The following is a 14,588-nucleotide window of genomic DNA, read 5'->3' on the forward strand; positions in this document are numbered from 1 at the left end:
TTTTTTCCTTCCAACATTTCTTTTAAAATTTTTAATTCTAAAAATAAATTAAAACCATCAATATCAGAATGTTTTTCAAATTTTAAAACATTCTCAAGTTTTAAAATTTTAAAACATTTTCAAGTTTAAGATAATTTTGTTTAGATCAATCTCATCTATCGATTTTAATATTTTTAAATAATATTAGAAACCGAAAATATTTTTATAAGTGGCAGCTAAACTTTGTTAAAGGCTTCAAGCTGTCTATCATAAATGCAAAAAATGACTTTTTGATAATTGGTAATTGAAACCTAACCAAAAAAATGAAATATGGTTACTTCGTAGGGGAGGGAAAAAAATCTATTATGGGTTGGACAATATCAAGGATTTACAAAATATTTACATGTCTAGACTCTAGTTGGATTAAATTTCAAACGTAATTGATTGATCCATGTACTTTAATCTGGACTGAATTTCAGATGTAATTAATTGATCAAGCTTTGTTTAAATTGAGATTGTTTGATTTGTCCTATTTGTTCAAACATCATTCCCTTTTTTGTGATAAAATATCGGATGACCCGACATACTTTTTTTTTCTTAAAATAAATTACAATTAATTGAAACAAGAATCTTAATAAATAAAAACACAAAACAAATAGTCATATAGTTACATTCAAGTTGAGAAAAAAAAAAGAAAATTATACTGAGTCAGTAACATCAATAATCTCAAGTTTCAAACCAGCTTGCCTCGTACAATCACCATATGTCATCAATCAATCTTTATATAGTTTGAATCGTGCATCATTTATATGTCTGAAATTTGGGTTCGGGTTTAAATCGATAATATTTTTGTGTTTGGTCATGATCTGGTTTTAAACCATATAAGATTTTGTGTTTATACCCAAATTTCAGACATATAACTTATGTCCAAACTTGATTTAATTCGAGTCGAACAAATTCGGTCATCTGAACTAGAAAAGAGTTTTGTAAATGTCAATATGATTTAGACGAACAAAAACATGCATCAATGTGCACTGTAAAATTAATAATAAAATTAAGAACAGATAAACATTTATATGATAGTTATTGTAATTCTAAAAACATCAATATATATGAAATTTAGATAATACCTCTACATTATTTGTGAAGAATTAGTTCTCATAGGTTATTCACCCCCACTTCAATGATTTTTTATAGTATGATGGGTTAATAGCCAATGACATGTTAGATGTTGAATTTGTTATATATATAAATTAAGATGTATTTTAACAACTCATATATATATATAGCTACACATTCTATGCATTATGCATGTACACGTATAATGCATAGAAAGAATATATTCATTTTTTAAGATAAAATCAATTATTTGTAATAATGTTGCATAGAAACAAAAAAATGTATGCATTATACATATACAAGGATAATGCATAGAAAGACATTGTCGATTTTTAAAGACAAAATCCATTATTTGTAATAATAATTTACTTTTATGACTGACATAACATTTGAGGCATATTAACTTTCCTTAATAATGCATAAGAATATAAAATGTGATTGTGATACAATGAATCACATTTTATTAATGAGATTGTTTATTTTTACAAAAAATATAAGATTCAATGATCACATTTTCTTTAAATTTTACTTAATTAAACATGTATGATACAATGTATCACAATTTTTTATTAATTTTTATAGATTGTTACAAAAAAAAGAGATCGTTTTTTAATGAAACATACAATATAAAATGAAATCATTTAAAAAAAAAAACAAAAATGCCACACTTAAATTTGTAATAATTTAAAGATAATGATTTGAATGCATGAGAATGCTCTAAAGTTGTTTTTTTTAGTATCGATTATTCTATTGTATATAGATTTTGTATCAAAGAAAAGAAATGAAAGTATTGAAAATCAGGATGGAATCTACCAAAATTGTATTCTAGTTATATCGGAGCCACTTGTTAAAGTGATAAGAATGATATGTATCACCCTAGTGATCAGGGTTCGAATCCCGCTTCGCTCGTTTAAAAAAAAAGAGAGGTTGCATTCTAGTTTTAGGTTTAGTGGCATTGCAAAATAAAACAAAAGTGAAGAAAAAATAAGAAAATTTTGAGGATTAAATGGTCAATGCGATGTCCAAAAACAACACACACTCCGTTTAAAGGGAAACCTCCCAAATTTTCAAAAACTCCCGCGCCGTGTCTTAAACCTCCTCTCTCCCTCCCTCCTTCTCACGCATTTCCCTCTCTTTTCCCTTCTCTTAAAAATCATAATCTGAATCTGATAACACAGTCAGCCTTTTCATGTCTCAAGTTTCTCCTCAGCCGCCGATTGAAGAAGCCATGGGAAGGCAAACCAGATCCAGAAAACCTGAAACTTGGGGCAAAGGAAAGGTTACTCCCGTCCAGGTCGCCTTCTTAGTCGACCGATATCTCTCCGACAACAACTTCTCCGAAACACGCTCCGTCTTCCGAACCGAAGCGGCTTCTCTCATTTCCAAATCGCCCGTTCGAGAGGTACGAATTTGACTTTCTCGCTTTCATTTTGTAAAATTGATATGAGAATTTAGGGGTTTTATTTATTTATGTACTGGTCTGTGAAGGCACCGAAGACTTTGTTGACTCTGGGGACTATTGTGAACGAGTATATACGATTGAAGGAGCAGGAGGTGATGTTGGATCAGGAGAGGGTCCGTTTGGAGCAAGAGAAACTACGGGTTCAGAATCTCTTGTCGGGGATGCAAGAGGCCATGAATGCTTACAATGCCAGTGGAACTGCGACTCCTGCTCCGATGATTCAGGCTCCTGAAACTAGACCAGTGGCCCTAGTTCCTCAATCCGACCCAAGTAGTGGATCTCCGGCAGGTACAACTCTAGATCCATTCTGTTCTCACATTAATTTTAATTTACCTAATATGATGGCAATTTTTTCCCTTTAGGTTTTTCACATTGTCATTCTTGAATGTGGATCTTGTAAATCCCCAATTACTAATGAATTTACGCTTCGTTAATCTCTCGCGAATCGGATCAAAACCCATCATTTTTTTACTTTGGAATCTAATTTGCTGTCTGGTTATTTGAACTATGGATCCCACAATCCTTAGGCATGCTTGTCGAAAATGCTCTCGGGGCTATTAGTTTTGTGGAAGAATTACTCTTAAAAGGTGTACAACTTCCTCAAACAAATTCGCATAAAAGTATTACACATCAGTGTCAAATTTCCTTAAGGATTTTCATCTTTTTGTTGATTGTGGAGGATTTATGTTGTTACTAATTGGTATTAGTACACATCAAGAGAAGCTAGGATGGCAGGAATGTATAGAAACTGTTTGACTGTTATGTAATACTCTTCTTTGTTATCTCTCATCAGGTTTTCCTGTGTATAATTCACCAGCCATCTTGCCAATGCCATTCCCTTCTGCTACCATAGTGGAGCAAAGAGCTTCACCTGTTATAGAAACGCCATTGATGAGAAAGAGAGCAGGTTCAGTTGTCATTCCTGGCACCGCTCCTGCTGCAAAGAAGTCTTGTCGTACATTGCCTTCCAAGAAAGTGCCACACAAAGGTTCATAATGAAACTAGTTATTTGCATAAATTGAGTTCTTGCGCTTTTGTTATCTTCAACTGACATTATTTCAAACAGGTAAACACTTGAATAATGCAGTCATGGATCAGGGAAGCACACAGCCCTCTGGAAGGGCCGTTGTACCATCACCACGCGTTCACATGCCTGTTGCACCACAGGTTCAGCGATCCAATGTAGCTAAAAGTTTGTTCAATCAGCCCTCACATTCACCTCCAACTAACACCTCTGGTCCTAATACTCCACCACAAGAGGCAGCCTCTTCTCAAAATGATAAGGTCATGACTCCGCTGGGTGTTTCTTCCACATCCAAATGCAGTAAAGACAATACTCCTCAAGAGATCACTCCCAACTGCACTATAATAACATCCGAGAGAGTTAGAGTGAGCCCATTCAAAGAAGTGGGATACTATACAGTGGAGAGAACGTGCTGTAATTCCTTCCCATCACCTTCAAAGACAATCTCAAAGACGCTGAACAAGAGGGATCAAGTAAAAGGAAGGCTTGATTTTAATGGTCCGGATGGATTAGTTGATCTGGACAAGCCAATTGCAACCAAGATTTCAACTTCTGAGCCTGATAAGGAAGTGGACTTGTTTGACATGGATTTCCTCAATCTTGATTCCCTTGGAGAAAATTTCTCCTTCTCCGAGCTGTTAATTGATTTCGATCTTGACAGTGAAGGACTTTCCTGTCCCTGCCAACCAACCTCGAGCTCTCTTGGGGATACTGCTTCAGGGTATTGTTTCTCTTTGATCTGCTTTTCATGTGGTGTTTATATACTTACATGCTCTATTTTTTAAAGTATCAGTCTTATTTTCTCTTCATCTGATTCGCTCTCCTATGGACAATATACAGGTCTTCTAATGAATCAGGAAATGGTATTATGGGGGCTGACCAAGTAATGTCAGAGTTTTCATCAACTGTAACAGAAGTAATTTCAGGGAAAGATGTGCATAATCAAGGTTATACATCTAATCAATATAATGCATTCACTCTGGTTCTTTCTGTAGGTTTACGGATTGAATGTATTGTTGCAGGGCCAGAATCTCTAACAACAATGAAGTCAGTTACAAAATGCATAAGAATTTTAAGTCCTGGTAAGTTCGCTTCCTCTCTTTTCATCTATTATTGAAGGCATGTGATTGCGAAAGAATAAGCTTTTTTTGGCTATTCATTCCTGGAGGTTAAATGAATATTTGGTTCCTCAAAATTGCAGCAAAAAATTCAAAGGGTTCTTTGGATTCATTCAATCATTCAGAGAGAAGCTGATCACCTTACCGTTGAGATGACTTAGTTCCAGTACAGCAAGTATTGAAGACGATGTCTAACCACAGTAATTGTTCAACACTAGCCAAATTCTTTGTGACTTGTAGAAATTTCCGAAGAGATTCTTCATTTGAATGTCATGACTTGCACTGCTCAAGCAAATATTAGATAGGACAAGATTATTTTCAGGCCAGGTAACCTTGGAGTTTCTCCACTTCATCTTGGCTTCCGATGAAAATTGGGGTGCGCTGATGTATCTGTTAGGAAAAAAAAAAGGAAATCATTTGAATCAGAATTTATATTGATTGTCCTGTGTAGTAATGGTTATCGCTTTACTGGTATATTTTCCAGCTTAGTTAGTATTGCTCCAAGTTTCATTGAATGAATTTGTGATTAAAACCATGTAATAGATGGAGCTAACTTTTGAACAGAAACATTACCTCTACTGGTTGAATATCAAGTATTCTCTGTTGACCATCTATTGCTTTGCCACCTGCTTGTTCTACTAGATAGCTCATTGGTGCGCATTCATATAAGAGCCTCAGGTTGCCATTTTTGCTGTTCTTGTTCTTGGGGTTGCCATAGATTCCACCACAAAGAAGCATTCTATGGATTTCACCAACCAAGCAGCCAATGTATCTGCCGGAATAGGGCTTGCCATTGGATCCCGGCTGCCTGAGGTGGCAGAGGTAGTTCTTCAACTTATCATCCCACAGATCATAGTTTCCTTCATTGAATGAGTATATCTTACCAGATGCTGGTATCTTGATATTCTCATGTGTTAGTACAAATTCCCCATAAGTGGGGTCCAAGGTGAAGGCATAGACACCTTTCCCTATTGAAAGTGTGAATACCACTGAGCTTGAATACAAGCAATAACCAGCCGCCAATAAGTTCCTCCCTGGCTGGCAAACGTTGACGATGCACCTCTGGTTTTCTTGATCGAGCTGCATTGTGTCCATAAGGGAAAAATGTCACAAATTGTATTTTGGTTTTCCAGTTATGACAGGGATCCAGGTTGCTAAGTTGTATGCACGGGATTTCACGTGCTTCACGTGGAACATATGGAGCTCACGAATTCACTTGAATCATGTGCATCCAAGTCAGCAATTGAGATAATAACTGCTATGATCCGTTATCATTTTCGTTTTCTTTTACGATTTTGAATGGATGGGGAGGATTACCGTGGATTCATCATCAATATCGATTAGGCATTGTCTGTCAGGGCCATATATGCCAAAGATTGATCCAGTAGTGAGTGCTGTGTCGATGTTGGCAGACCCGTCGATAGGATCAAACACAACAATGTAATTACCAGAGTAGGTTTCTTCAACTGCAACAGGCACATCTTCCTCCTCCGACGCTATAATCCCTGTTTTACCGCTCGATCTCAAACAATTGCAGAACACCTTCACAAATTCAAATCATGAAATCACACATTCTTCAATTGATTAGCTAAAACTGTGGCTCAAATAAGACGAACCTCATTGGAGATAACGTCGAGTTTCTTCTGATCTTCTCCTTGGATATTAATGGTGCCATGCCCGCCGGTGAGCTGGATAATGCTTGATCGCTGAAGAAGCGACGCGATCTGCTTGCAGGCCAATGAGATGCTGGAGAGGACTATAGTGAGCTCGGCATCGATGCTGCCTGCCTGTTCTTGCTTCAACAGCCATGTCGTTAGGTTTTCGATCTCGAAATGACTCCTCTTATTGCTATCTTTAGTCTTGATTTCCGGCTGTATCACCGGAGATTGCAGAGCGTTACAGCGAACAGTAGCAAAAGAAGTGCTGGAATGCGGTTGTTTCGAGCGGGGACAGAGATGGAGAAGAGAGAGGCAGGAAACGGAAGAGCGAGAGGTACGGAAGAGGAACTGCGACGACGGGGTTGGAATTGGAATTGCCACCACCATCTCTGTTTATGTTTGGGTTTGTTGCTGCAGACTTGCTTGCTTATCTTGGTGTGACAATTGTGTGAACCTGATTAGCTTGTGAGGACAGTATTTTGACCAACTTGCTGACGTGGAGGTGATGCCACTGGAAAAGTGGAGTTATTGGGGCTGCTGTAATCTGCTCTAACAATTTTGAACATTTATATTATTTTTAAAAATAATAAAAAAATTATATATGTGTAGTATTTTGTTTAATGAGTCTAACCATATTTTTTTTGTTTGAAATAAAAATTAAATTCATCGGAAAAAAAACATAGAAAATTTTAAGTTTATATCCAACGGTTCAAAATTATTATATCTTTTAGGTTTTTAACAATGATATATCGTTGGATTCGTATAAACGATCAAAATACAAATATAATTTTTTAAAAATTTTTAAAAAAATTACTCGAGGCTATAATGGAATTACAGCGGGGGTTGCTGTAAAAAAACTACAACAACCCCCAATAACTCGGAAAAGTGTGGCTATGGTGATTTTAGGCGCAGTAAGATCAATTGCAATGATATTTTTTTGTTGGGGCCAACAAAATACATTTGAGAATGTGTTTTGCAAATATGATTGAGCCAATAAAATATATTGATACAATAGTGTGCATTTGATGGCTTGACTTTTTTGTAATAGAGGTGAGACCCAATATTGATTTTAGTGTAAAATATATGTTGTGTGTGATGTGGGGCCCAACAATGAACAAACATATGGGCATTTGAAGTCTCATGCTCACATCTTTGCCACAACAAAATGAAGCCAATATATTTGCGTTGTTGGAGCATGAAAAATTTTGATAACCCATTAAAAATACACTTTTTGCAACTCATGCCCCATCAAATAACAACTCTAATTCTCTACAAATAACATTTTTCTAAATTTTGCGTTATTAGGATTTCGGAGTTATGATTTAGTGTTTAGGGTTTAGTTTTAGATTAGGAGTTTAGCGTTTAGTGATTAAGATTCAGGGTTTATGATTAATTTTTTTTTCAAAATTATCCACATTATAACATTAAGATGATCTAAAATACTAAATAACACAAAAAAAAACTAAAAAAAAATTATATTTGGGGAGATTTGAGGGGCTAACTACTGCTATTATTAGTTGTAGTAACTACAGCCTCCATCCCGATGGCACCTCGCTTTCCAAGTTGGCTCATATAATGTTAATACCCCACCTGCACTTAGCCACATGCTTGTACCCCAAAATTGTGTAAAAATCCGACCGATCATCCAACCGAAAAATGTATTCATTTATAGTTTAATAGTTCAATCGGGATAGCATTAGATTCGAATCGGTTCAATATAAAAAGAAATTCAGACTCATAATACTCACATAGAAATGCTTGAACATAATACAATATTTGCCAAGGATGTTCTATATGGTTTAAAATGTAGTTATAATTCATTGTCCACAAAATGTTCGAAAAAAATATCGTAATAAAATCACAACTATATCAAACAAATTTTAATAAATTCAATATGTTTATTAATTTTTCTTTGCACACATCACATAAATTAATGTTTTAAATTATTACAATCAATTTTATTAAAATTAATATTTGAAGCACATGTATATAGATATTTGTATTTATAGACAATTTTTTTTTTCATTTCTAAAATTAGTAGTTTTAGCAATGAAAACTGAATTAAAGCTGTTTCCATGAGACCATTGAATGATATTGAGGTGATCTTCATATATTTGTATCAGACGCAAGATTGGCTGTAGTGATTGTGAGTTTTTGCGTTGAGCATTACTAGACGAGACATCAAAGATAATTTAAGGGTAAAAAAGTATTTTTAATCCGTCAATTATTGGTCGGGTTTCATTTTCATCCCTTACGTTTTTTTTCTCCCTTTTTCATCCCCAACTATGAAAAAGTACCCCGTTTGTCCCTCAAATAAATCCGACGACGGGAAAATCCTACGTAGCATCCTATTGTTAGTCAGATCAGATTTCTCCGGTGTGACACATAGGTGTCACGCAAGCATTTCCCTACCCCATCTCACTTGAAGGACGAAAATGATACTTTCCAATAGTTGAGAGACGAAAATGAGAGAAAAAAAAACTTAGAGACGAAAATGAAACTCGTCCCATAATTGGAGATGAAAAGCACCTTTTTGTCATAATTTAAGTATAGTTCAAATAAATGTTAGTGAGAAGGTGGAGTGTGATAATCCTATATCTTGAAAAACGAGGGGGTCAAAGCTAAGTTGACCTTAACATAGGGCATATATGTGTATTGTACTCAATAAAAAAAAACGTGATTGAAGAGTTTCTTGCCATTTTATTTTCTCCTCAATAAGGGTATTCAAGTCTTTTCCTCAAAATAATCTCATGAGAACCATCCTCGTGCACAACATACATATATCATGTCAGAAAAAAAATAGTTGGTAGCTCCTTGGAATTGTTGTCTGATCAGGGGCAGAACCAATATCGAACATTAGGAGGGTCACAATTTTTCGAGGGAGTCCGAAGGCAGTGTTTGATCGAGGAATTATCAAGAATATAATAAGGTCGTTAAAAACATTCACAATAACCATTTAAAACGTTTATTTCTCATTATGACCTACTAGGTAAGCATGAGATATTGTCCTGAGTTGTTGTCATGACTCATGAGCTGACTCCATTAGTTGTAGGGAGTTGGAGGGAGTTGTCATGAGCCCACTCCATTAATAGTAGAGATACTACATCCGCAATTATAGGGATACTGACCATCCGTAATTATAGGCATGAGTTATGCTAACACTTTTCTGGATATGTATACATGTTGTAGTAAGTTGAGATAATGAGACAAGTGAGTCATTAATTGAACGACAATCACGTTGTCTGTAATGGATCGTCACCCATTAAGTCGTGGATTTGAATCATATCCCCTCTCCAAACCCTGTTTAAAAAAATAGAGATAATGAGAAGTACAAAAAATTTTTTTCCCCACCTCTCTCTTTCCGTCTACCTCTATTACACATGTCTATAGTTAACATGAGATACAAAAATTTAGAATCGGCCAGATTGGTTTAGGTCATATTTTCTCTCTAGGGTTCAATCTTCTCTATGGATGAGTTCACTTTTAAAAAATTTTATGGACTAACTAATTAGCAAACTTTTTTTTTGAACATATTACTCAAGTGTTATATAAGTTAACCTACAACACACTACCTGTGAGTATTACATCACAGGCAAAAAAAGTGTGTGGTAGAGGGAACTTATATACTACTTAAGCGGACTAAGAACAACCGATGTGGGATAAACACCCACACACAGCTGCAGGACCCAACGTATTAATCAAGTTTTTTTGAACATACTACTCAAGTGTTATATAAGTTAACCTACAACACACTACCTGTGAGTATTACATCACAGGCAAAAAAAGTGTGTGGTAGAGGGAACTTATATACTACTTAAGCGGACTAAGAACAACCGATGTGGGATAAACACCCACACACAGCTGCAGGACCCAACGTATTAATCAAGTTTTTTTGAACATACTACTCAAGTGTTATATAAGTTAACCTACAACACACTACCTGTGAGTATTACATCACAGGCAAAAAAAGTGTGTGGTAGAGGGAACTTATATACTACTTAAGCGGACTAAGAACAACCGATGTGGGATAAACACCCACACACAGCTGCAGGACCCAACCACTTTTTTTGCCTGTGATGTAATACTCACAGGTAGTGTGTTGTAGGTTAACTTATATAACACTTGAGTAGTATGTTCAAAAAAACTTGACTAATTAGCAAACTTGATTTGTATGTTGTTGTGTAGGTCGAATGAATTATTTGACTACATATTAGACACTTTGGAGACGTCCAATAAAATTGGAAATTAAAAATGAGTGGTCAGTTCTCATAATATAAACATCCATAAATTTACATAAACATGTGATATGTATATGTGGCTTCTTTAATAAAGTTTTTTTTTTAATCTATTTAGCATGCCTATTTGACTTGTCACCTAGATTATGTAAATTTATGGATAGGAAAATGATGGACATATATCATTTTGGTCCATAATATAATATTTCGTCTTACGAAAATGCTATATATCCATAGAGAATTTTTCCATAATCATACATAATCTAGGTGACATGGTGAATCCCTATGCTAATCTGGATAAAATTCAAATAAAAAATAGTTCCATCTCATTTTTGACCCATACACACTTTCCTTCCCCAATTTCCTTTCATTCCTACGTCTTCATCCCTTATTTACTGCATCTATCTCTCAAAAAGCTTTACTTTCTCATTCAGGTTCCTCATCACGGGAGCTTCACTTCTTGCCGCTGTAGTTTACCTCTCCTTTACCAACATCGTTTCTCAACAATCCCGTGCCAAGGCCGTAGCGATTTCGTCAAGGACCACCCAAACACCAGTTGGGCCTTCTTCATATTTCTCTAGAAATCATTGATTTCTTGTTTGATGGCTGAGATCCGTTTCTAACTTGACCTGTTGATCTTCTTTGTTCGCTCTGTCTACGTCTTCTTCAAACAAGCTACAACAATCATCGTCTTCATTGTCATCCGCGTCGATCAATGGTCGTCTTCATCACTGAGACACTTATTTGCTGATTTGTTCATATGGTGAATTGGAGACTCGAGCGAAAGCTTAGATCTATATACAAGCAAATATTTTTTGTAGAACGAAAGAGTTTCGTTCGTATAGATACGGAAAATGAAAAATGTCATTTTAATACTTACTCGACAAATGTTGGACACATAAGTCAAATTCTCTTTTTCATATAAATACATTTTTTTCCATATAAGTACATTTTTTAAAAATTTATAATTACATACTTCCACATTTATCATTTTTCTTCAATAGGCATGAATTTTTAAAAAAACCTATATCTAAGACACCTACTCTCCATCTCCGCCATTGTCATGTTTGCCTCCATCTCCACCACTGTCACTATCAGCCTCCATCTCCACCGCCACGGCCACCACCACCACGCCGTCCACCACCGTCGCTCCTCCACCACCATTGCACCTCCACAATCTTCTTCTTCTTTTATTTATTATCCTTCTTCTTATTCTTGTTCGTTTTCGTCTTTATCTTGTTAGATCTTAGATGTAATATGATATATGAGATTGTAATATAATATCTAAGATCGTAATCTGAGTTCAGATTTGAGATCGTATGTTAGTATTTCAATATTATTACATATCTGAGATTGTATGTTACTATTTCAATGTTATTGTTTGAAACAATAACATTACGCGAGAAAGCGTACCAGCTTTGGGTCTCCCTTTCTAGTGGCCATTTTGGACAAAATCCGGTTGGGCGTTGTGCGCCTCAATGAGGGAAGTATAACGGCGATGGTGATGTAGCGAATTGTCATTGAAATTGTCTGGATTTGAGAATTTCTCTTTCATGTTATTGTTTCAAACAGTAATATCATCATGTTGCTGTTGCAAAATTAATATTAGACTAATTTTGACCTACATTATCATGTTAATATATTGACGTTGTAATGCAGAACCATGAACTATAGATTGAGTATTTTTTAAAGTCATTCGTTCCAGTAAGAAATATGACAAGGGTTTTGTTTATTATGAAACAGTAACATGAACATGTCTGAGTGATTTTGCTAAACTTGACAGATTAATTATTTCAAATCTAGCACTCATAAATTCAAGGAAATCCTGAACGAAAATCATGTACCCAAAATCTACACCTAAATAAAAGCAATGAAGAATACAACACAATAGATCTAAAGTTTTTTAAACTTTAAATTATGAAAAAATAGATCTAGGGAGAGAGGGGAGAAGAAGAAGAAGAAGAAGAGAGAGAAGAGAGAGAAAAAGAAGAAAGAGAGACGGAGAAGAAAGAAAGAAAATAAAGAGACGAAAGAGGTTGAGGATATAAAAGTAAATGATCATCCCATGAGTACTTTTATGTCTATGTATTTTTTTATTGGACTTAAATGTCTAAAAATACATTAATGAATACCGACTAGACATTGTCCGTACGGAAAATGGCAAGGGTTTGCAGTTTTTGGACTCTACATGTTTGAACCAAAATTTTGTGGTGTGAACATAGCCGAATTGTGTGTGGATGTGGGCTCATTATTTTCAAATGGTTACTTGTTTGTGGCATATATATTGCGGGTTTCACGTGGATAATAATCTAAGAAGAAGTCAAAACAATGTAATAAAAAGCAGAAACAATGTAATAAAGGTTTATGATAGTGTAATAAGACATTGTGTCCATTTATGATAGTGTAATATGACACTGTCCATTTGGGACAATATAATTAGGCACTGTGTCCTATTTGAGGCAGTGTAATAAGACACTATTGGGAACAAACATCATAAAATCCTATAAAATAAGTATATAGAAATGAGTATCTATGCTTCTTTGAAATTTGAATTTAGTGTAAATTTCACCTTATATGAGGCCTAATATCAATGTTTTAATAAATTATATTTTTTTTTAGTATTGCATATTGTTATTATATTGTTTTTAGTGTTTCACATTGTTACTACATTGTTTTCATTATTCCAGATCTTATTACACTGTTTACGGAGATTGTGTCATTAAGAACGACCAGTTAAAACATATCAACAATGAGTCTTGTCGGAAAGAGTTTTACACGTTGATTCCGAATATGTAATTTTTTTTTAAATCCAATAAATATTTTGAGAGATAAAACGTTTTGAAATTTCGTTTATAAAAAAGGTAAAAAATTGTGATGTTATATGAATGATGTCAGCACTATGTTAGAAAGTAATTTGGACCAATTTTTTGAATAAATAAAAAAATTATAAAAAATAACAAATGACTTTTTATATGCGTTATGGAACGTTATGGACAAAATTTCTATGAATGTGTAGCAAACTAGCACTACCGTTGCATTGCATTTGGGAGACTCCACATAACTCGGGGATGATTGCTCGAAACTTCATTGCGAGACAGTTGACCCGTTTACCGTTTACTTTGGAGACATTATTAACTTTTCTTTCACGTTCGATCATGCAATCTTCGTATTGACGCGTGGAAATTTAAGCTCATAAAGCTTTATAGCTTCGATGTGAACAAGAAAGCCAACAACAAATTATTAAATTGATGTGAAATTTCTTTGAATCTAAAATAAATGGAGAATGACCAATCAATGTCGACATTGCCTATTGACTCGGTTCCTACCCATTTTACTTTCCTGGCTCCAGCTACTTTTCCAAACAGGTCAAATTGGCAACAAAATTTTAATCAATAAAACAAAAAATTATTTAGAGAAGACACACCAACTATAGGCATTTGAAATTTAATGACTATAATAAATCAAAACAAAAGTGGAGATCATATATTTATTGTGGGGCCTACTGCATCTATAATTAAAAAACAAGTGCGTAAAAGCTGGTGCGTATAATGGCGCCATGTGAGAAGTACTCATTGGAAGAATTCTCACATGCGCACAAACTATATGTACCAACTTATGCACTTGAAATTCATTGACTGTAATAAATCATAACAAAAGTATTTAAATTATTTATACTTAGACACCATCTAGACATGATTTAGTGTAAAAGAAATATGCTTAAAAATGTTAAGAGAGAAATTAATTTGTTGAACCAAACACACCCGATCCACTAGTTAGAGCGATAAGGATGATGTGATCAGGGTTCAAATCTCACTCTGTTCTTTTTTTTTTTTTTTTTTAAATTCATGAACCAAACAAAGCTACCCCAAGAAGCAAAGAAAAAAAATGTTGAATAATATTTAAATAATAATCAAGTCTTTGTCAATTGTTAGACGCGCTAATATCAAAGCCGCTACTTCAATTCTATAAATAGAGGGCATTTTATGTACCAAG

The 14,588-nt window shown here is 34.7% G+C and overlaps 2 protein-coding genes across 2 annotated transcripts; one reads left to right on the forward strand and one right to left on the reverse strand.

The window, feature by feature from the left end:
• Positions 1-2,174: 2,174 nt before the first annotated feature.
• Positions 2,175-4,926, forward strand: LOC119998412. The gene is made up of 7 exons (XM_038845740.1): positions 2,175-2,500; positions 2,587-2,848; positions 3,354-3,548; positions 3,627-4,305; positions 4,425-4,531; positions 4,607-4,666; positions 4,786-4,926. Exons 1-7 carry the CDS (start codon positions 2,288-2,290, stop codon positions 4,836-4,838), a joined length of 1,569 nt encoding a protein of 522 aa, XP_038701668.1. The 5' UTR covers positions 2,175-2,287; the 3' UTR covers positions 4,839-4,926.
• On the reverse strand, positions 4,827-6,788 carry LOC119998413 (fructose-1,6-bisphosphatase, chloroplastic-like). The gene is made up of 4 exons (XM_038845741.1): positions 6,319-6,788; positions 6,020-6,244; positions 5,276-5,782; positions 4,827-5,092 (listed from the first exon to the last, which is right to left on the reverse strand). Exons 1-4 carry the CDS (start codon positions 6,745-6,747, stop codon positions 5,021-5,023), a joined length of 1,233 nt encoding a protein of 410 aa, XP_038701669.1. The 5' UTR covers positions 6,748-6,788; the 3' UTR covers positions 4,827-5,020.
• Between the last annotated feature and the right edge of the window lie 7,800 nt (positions 6,789-14,588).

The sequence above is a fragment of the Tripterygium wilfordii genome, chromosome 5 (assembly GCF_013401445.1).
Source record: "Tripterygium wilfordii isolate XIE 37 chromosome 5, ASM1340144v1, whole genome shotgun sequence".
Lineage (NCBI taxonomy): Eukaryota > Viridiplantae > Streptophyta > Magnoliopsida > Celastrales > Celastraceae > Tripterygium > Tripterygium wilfordii.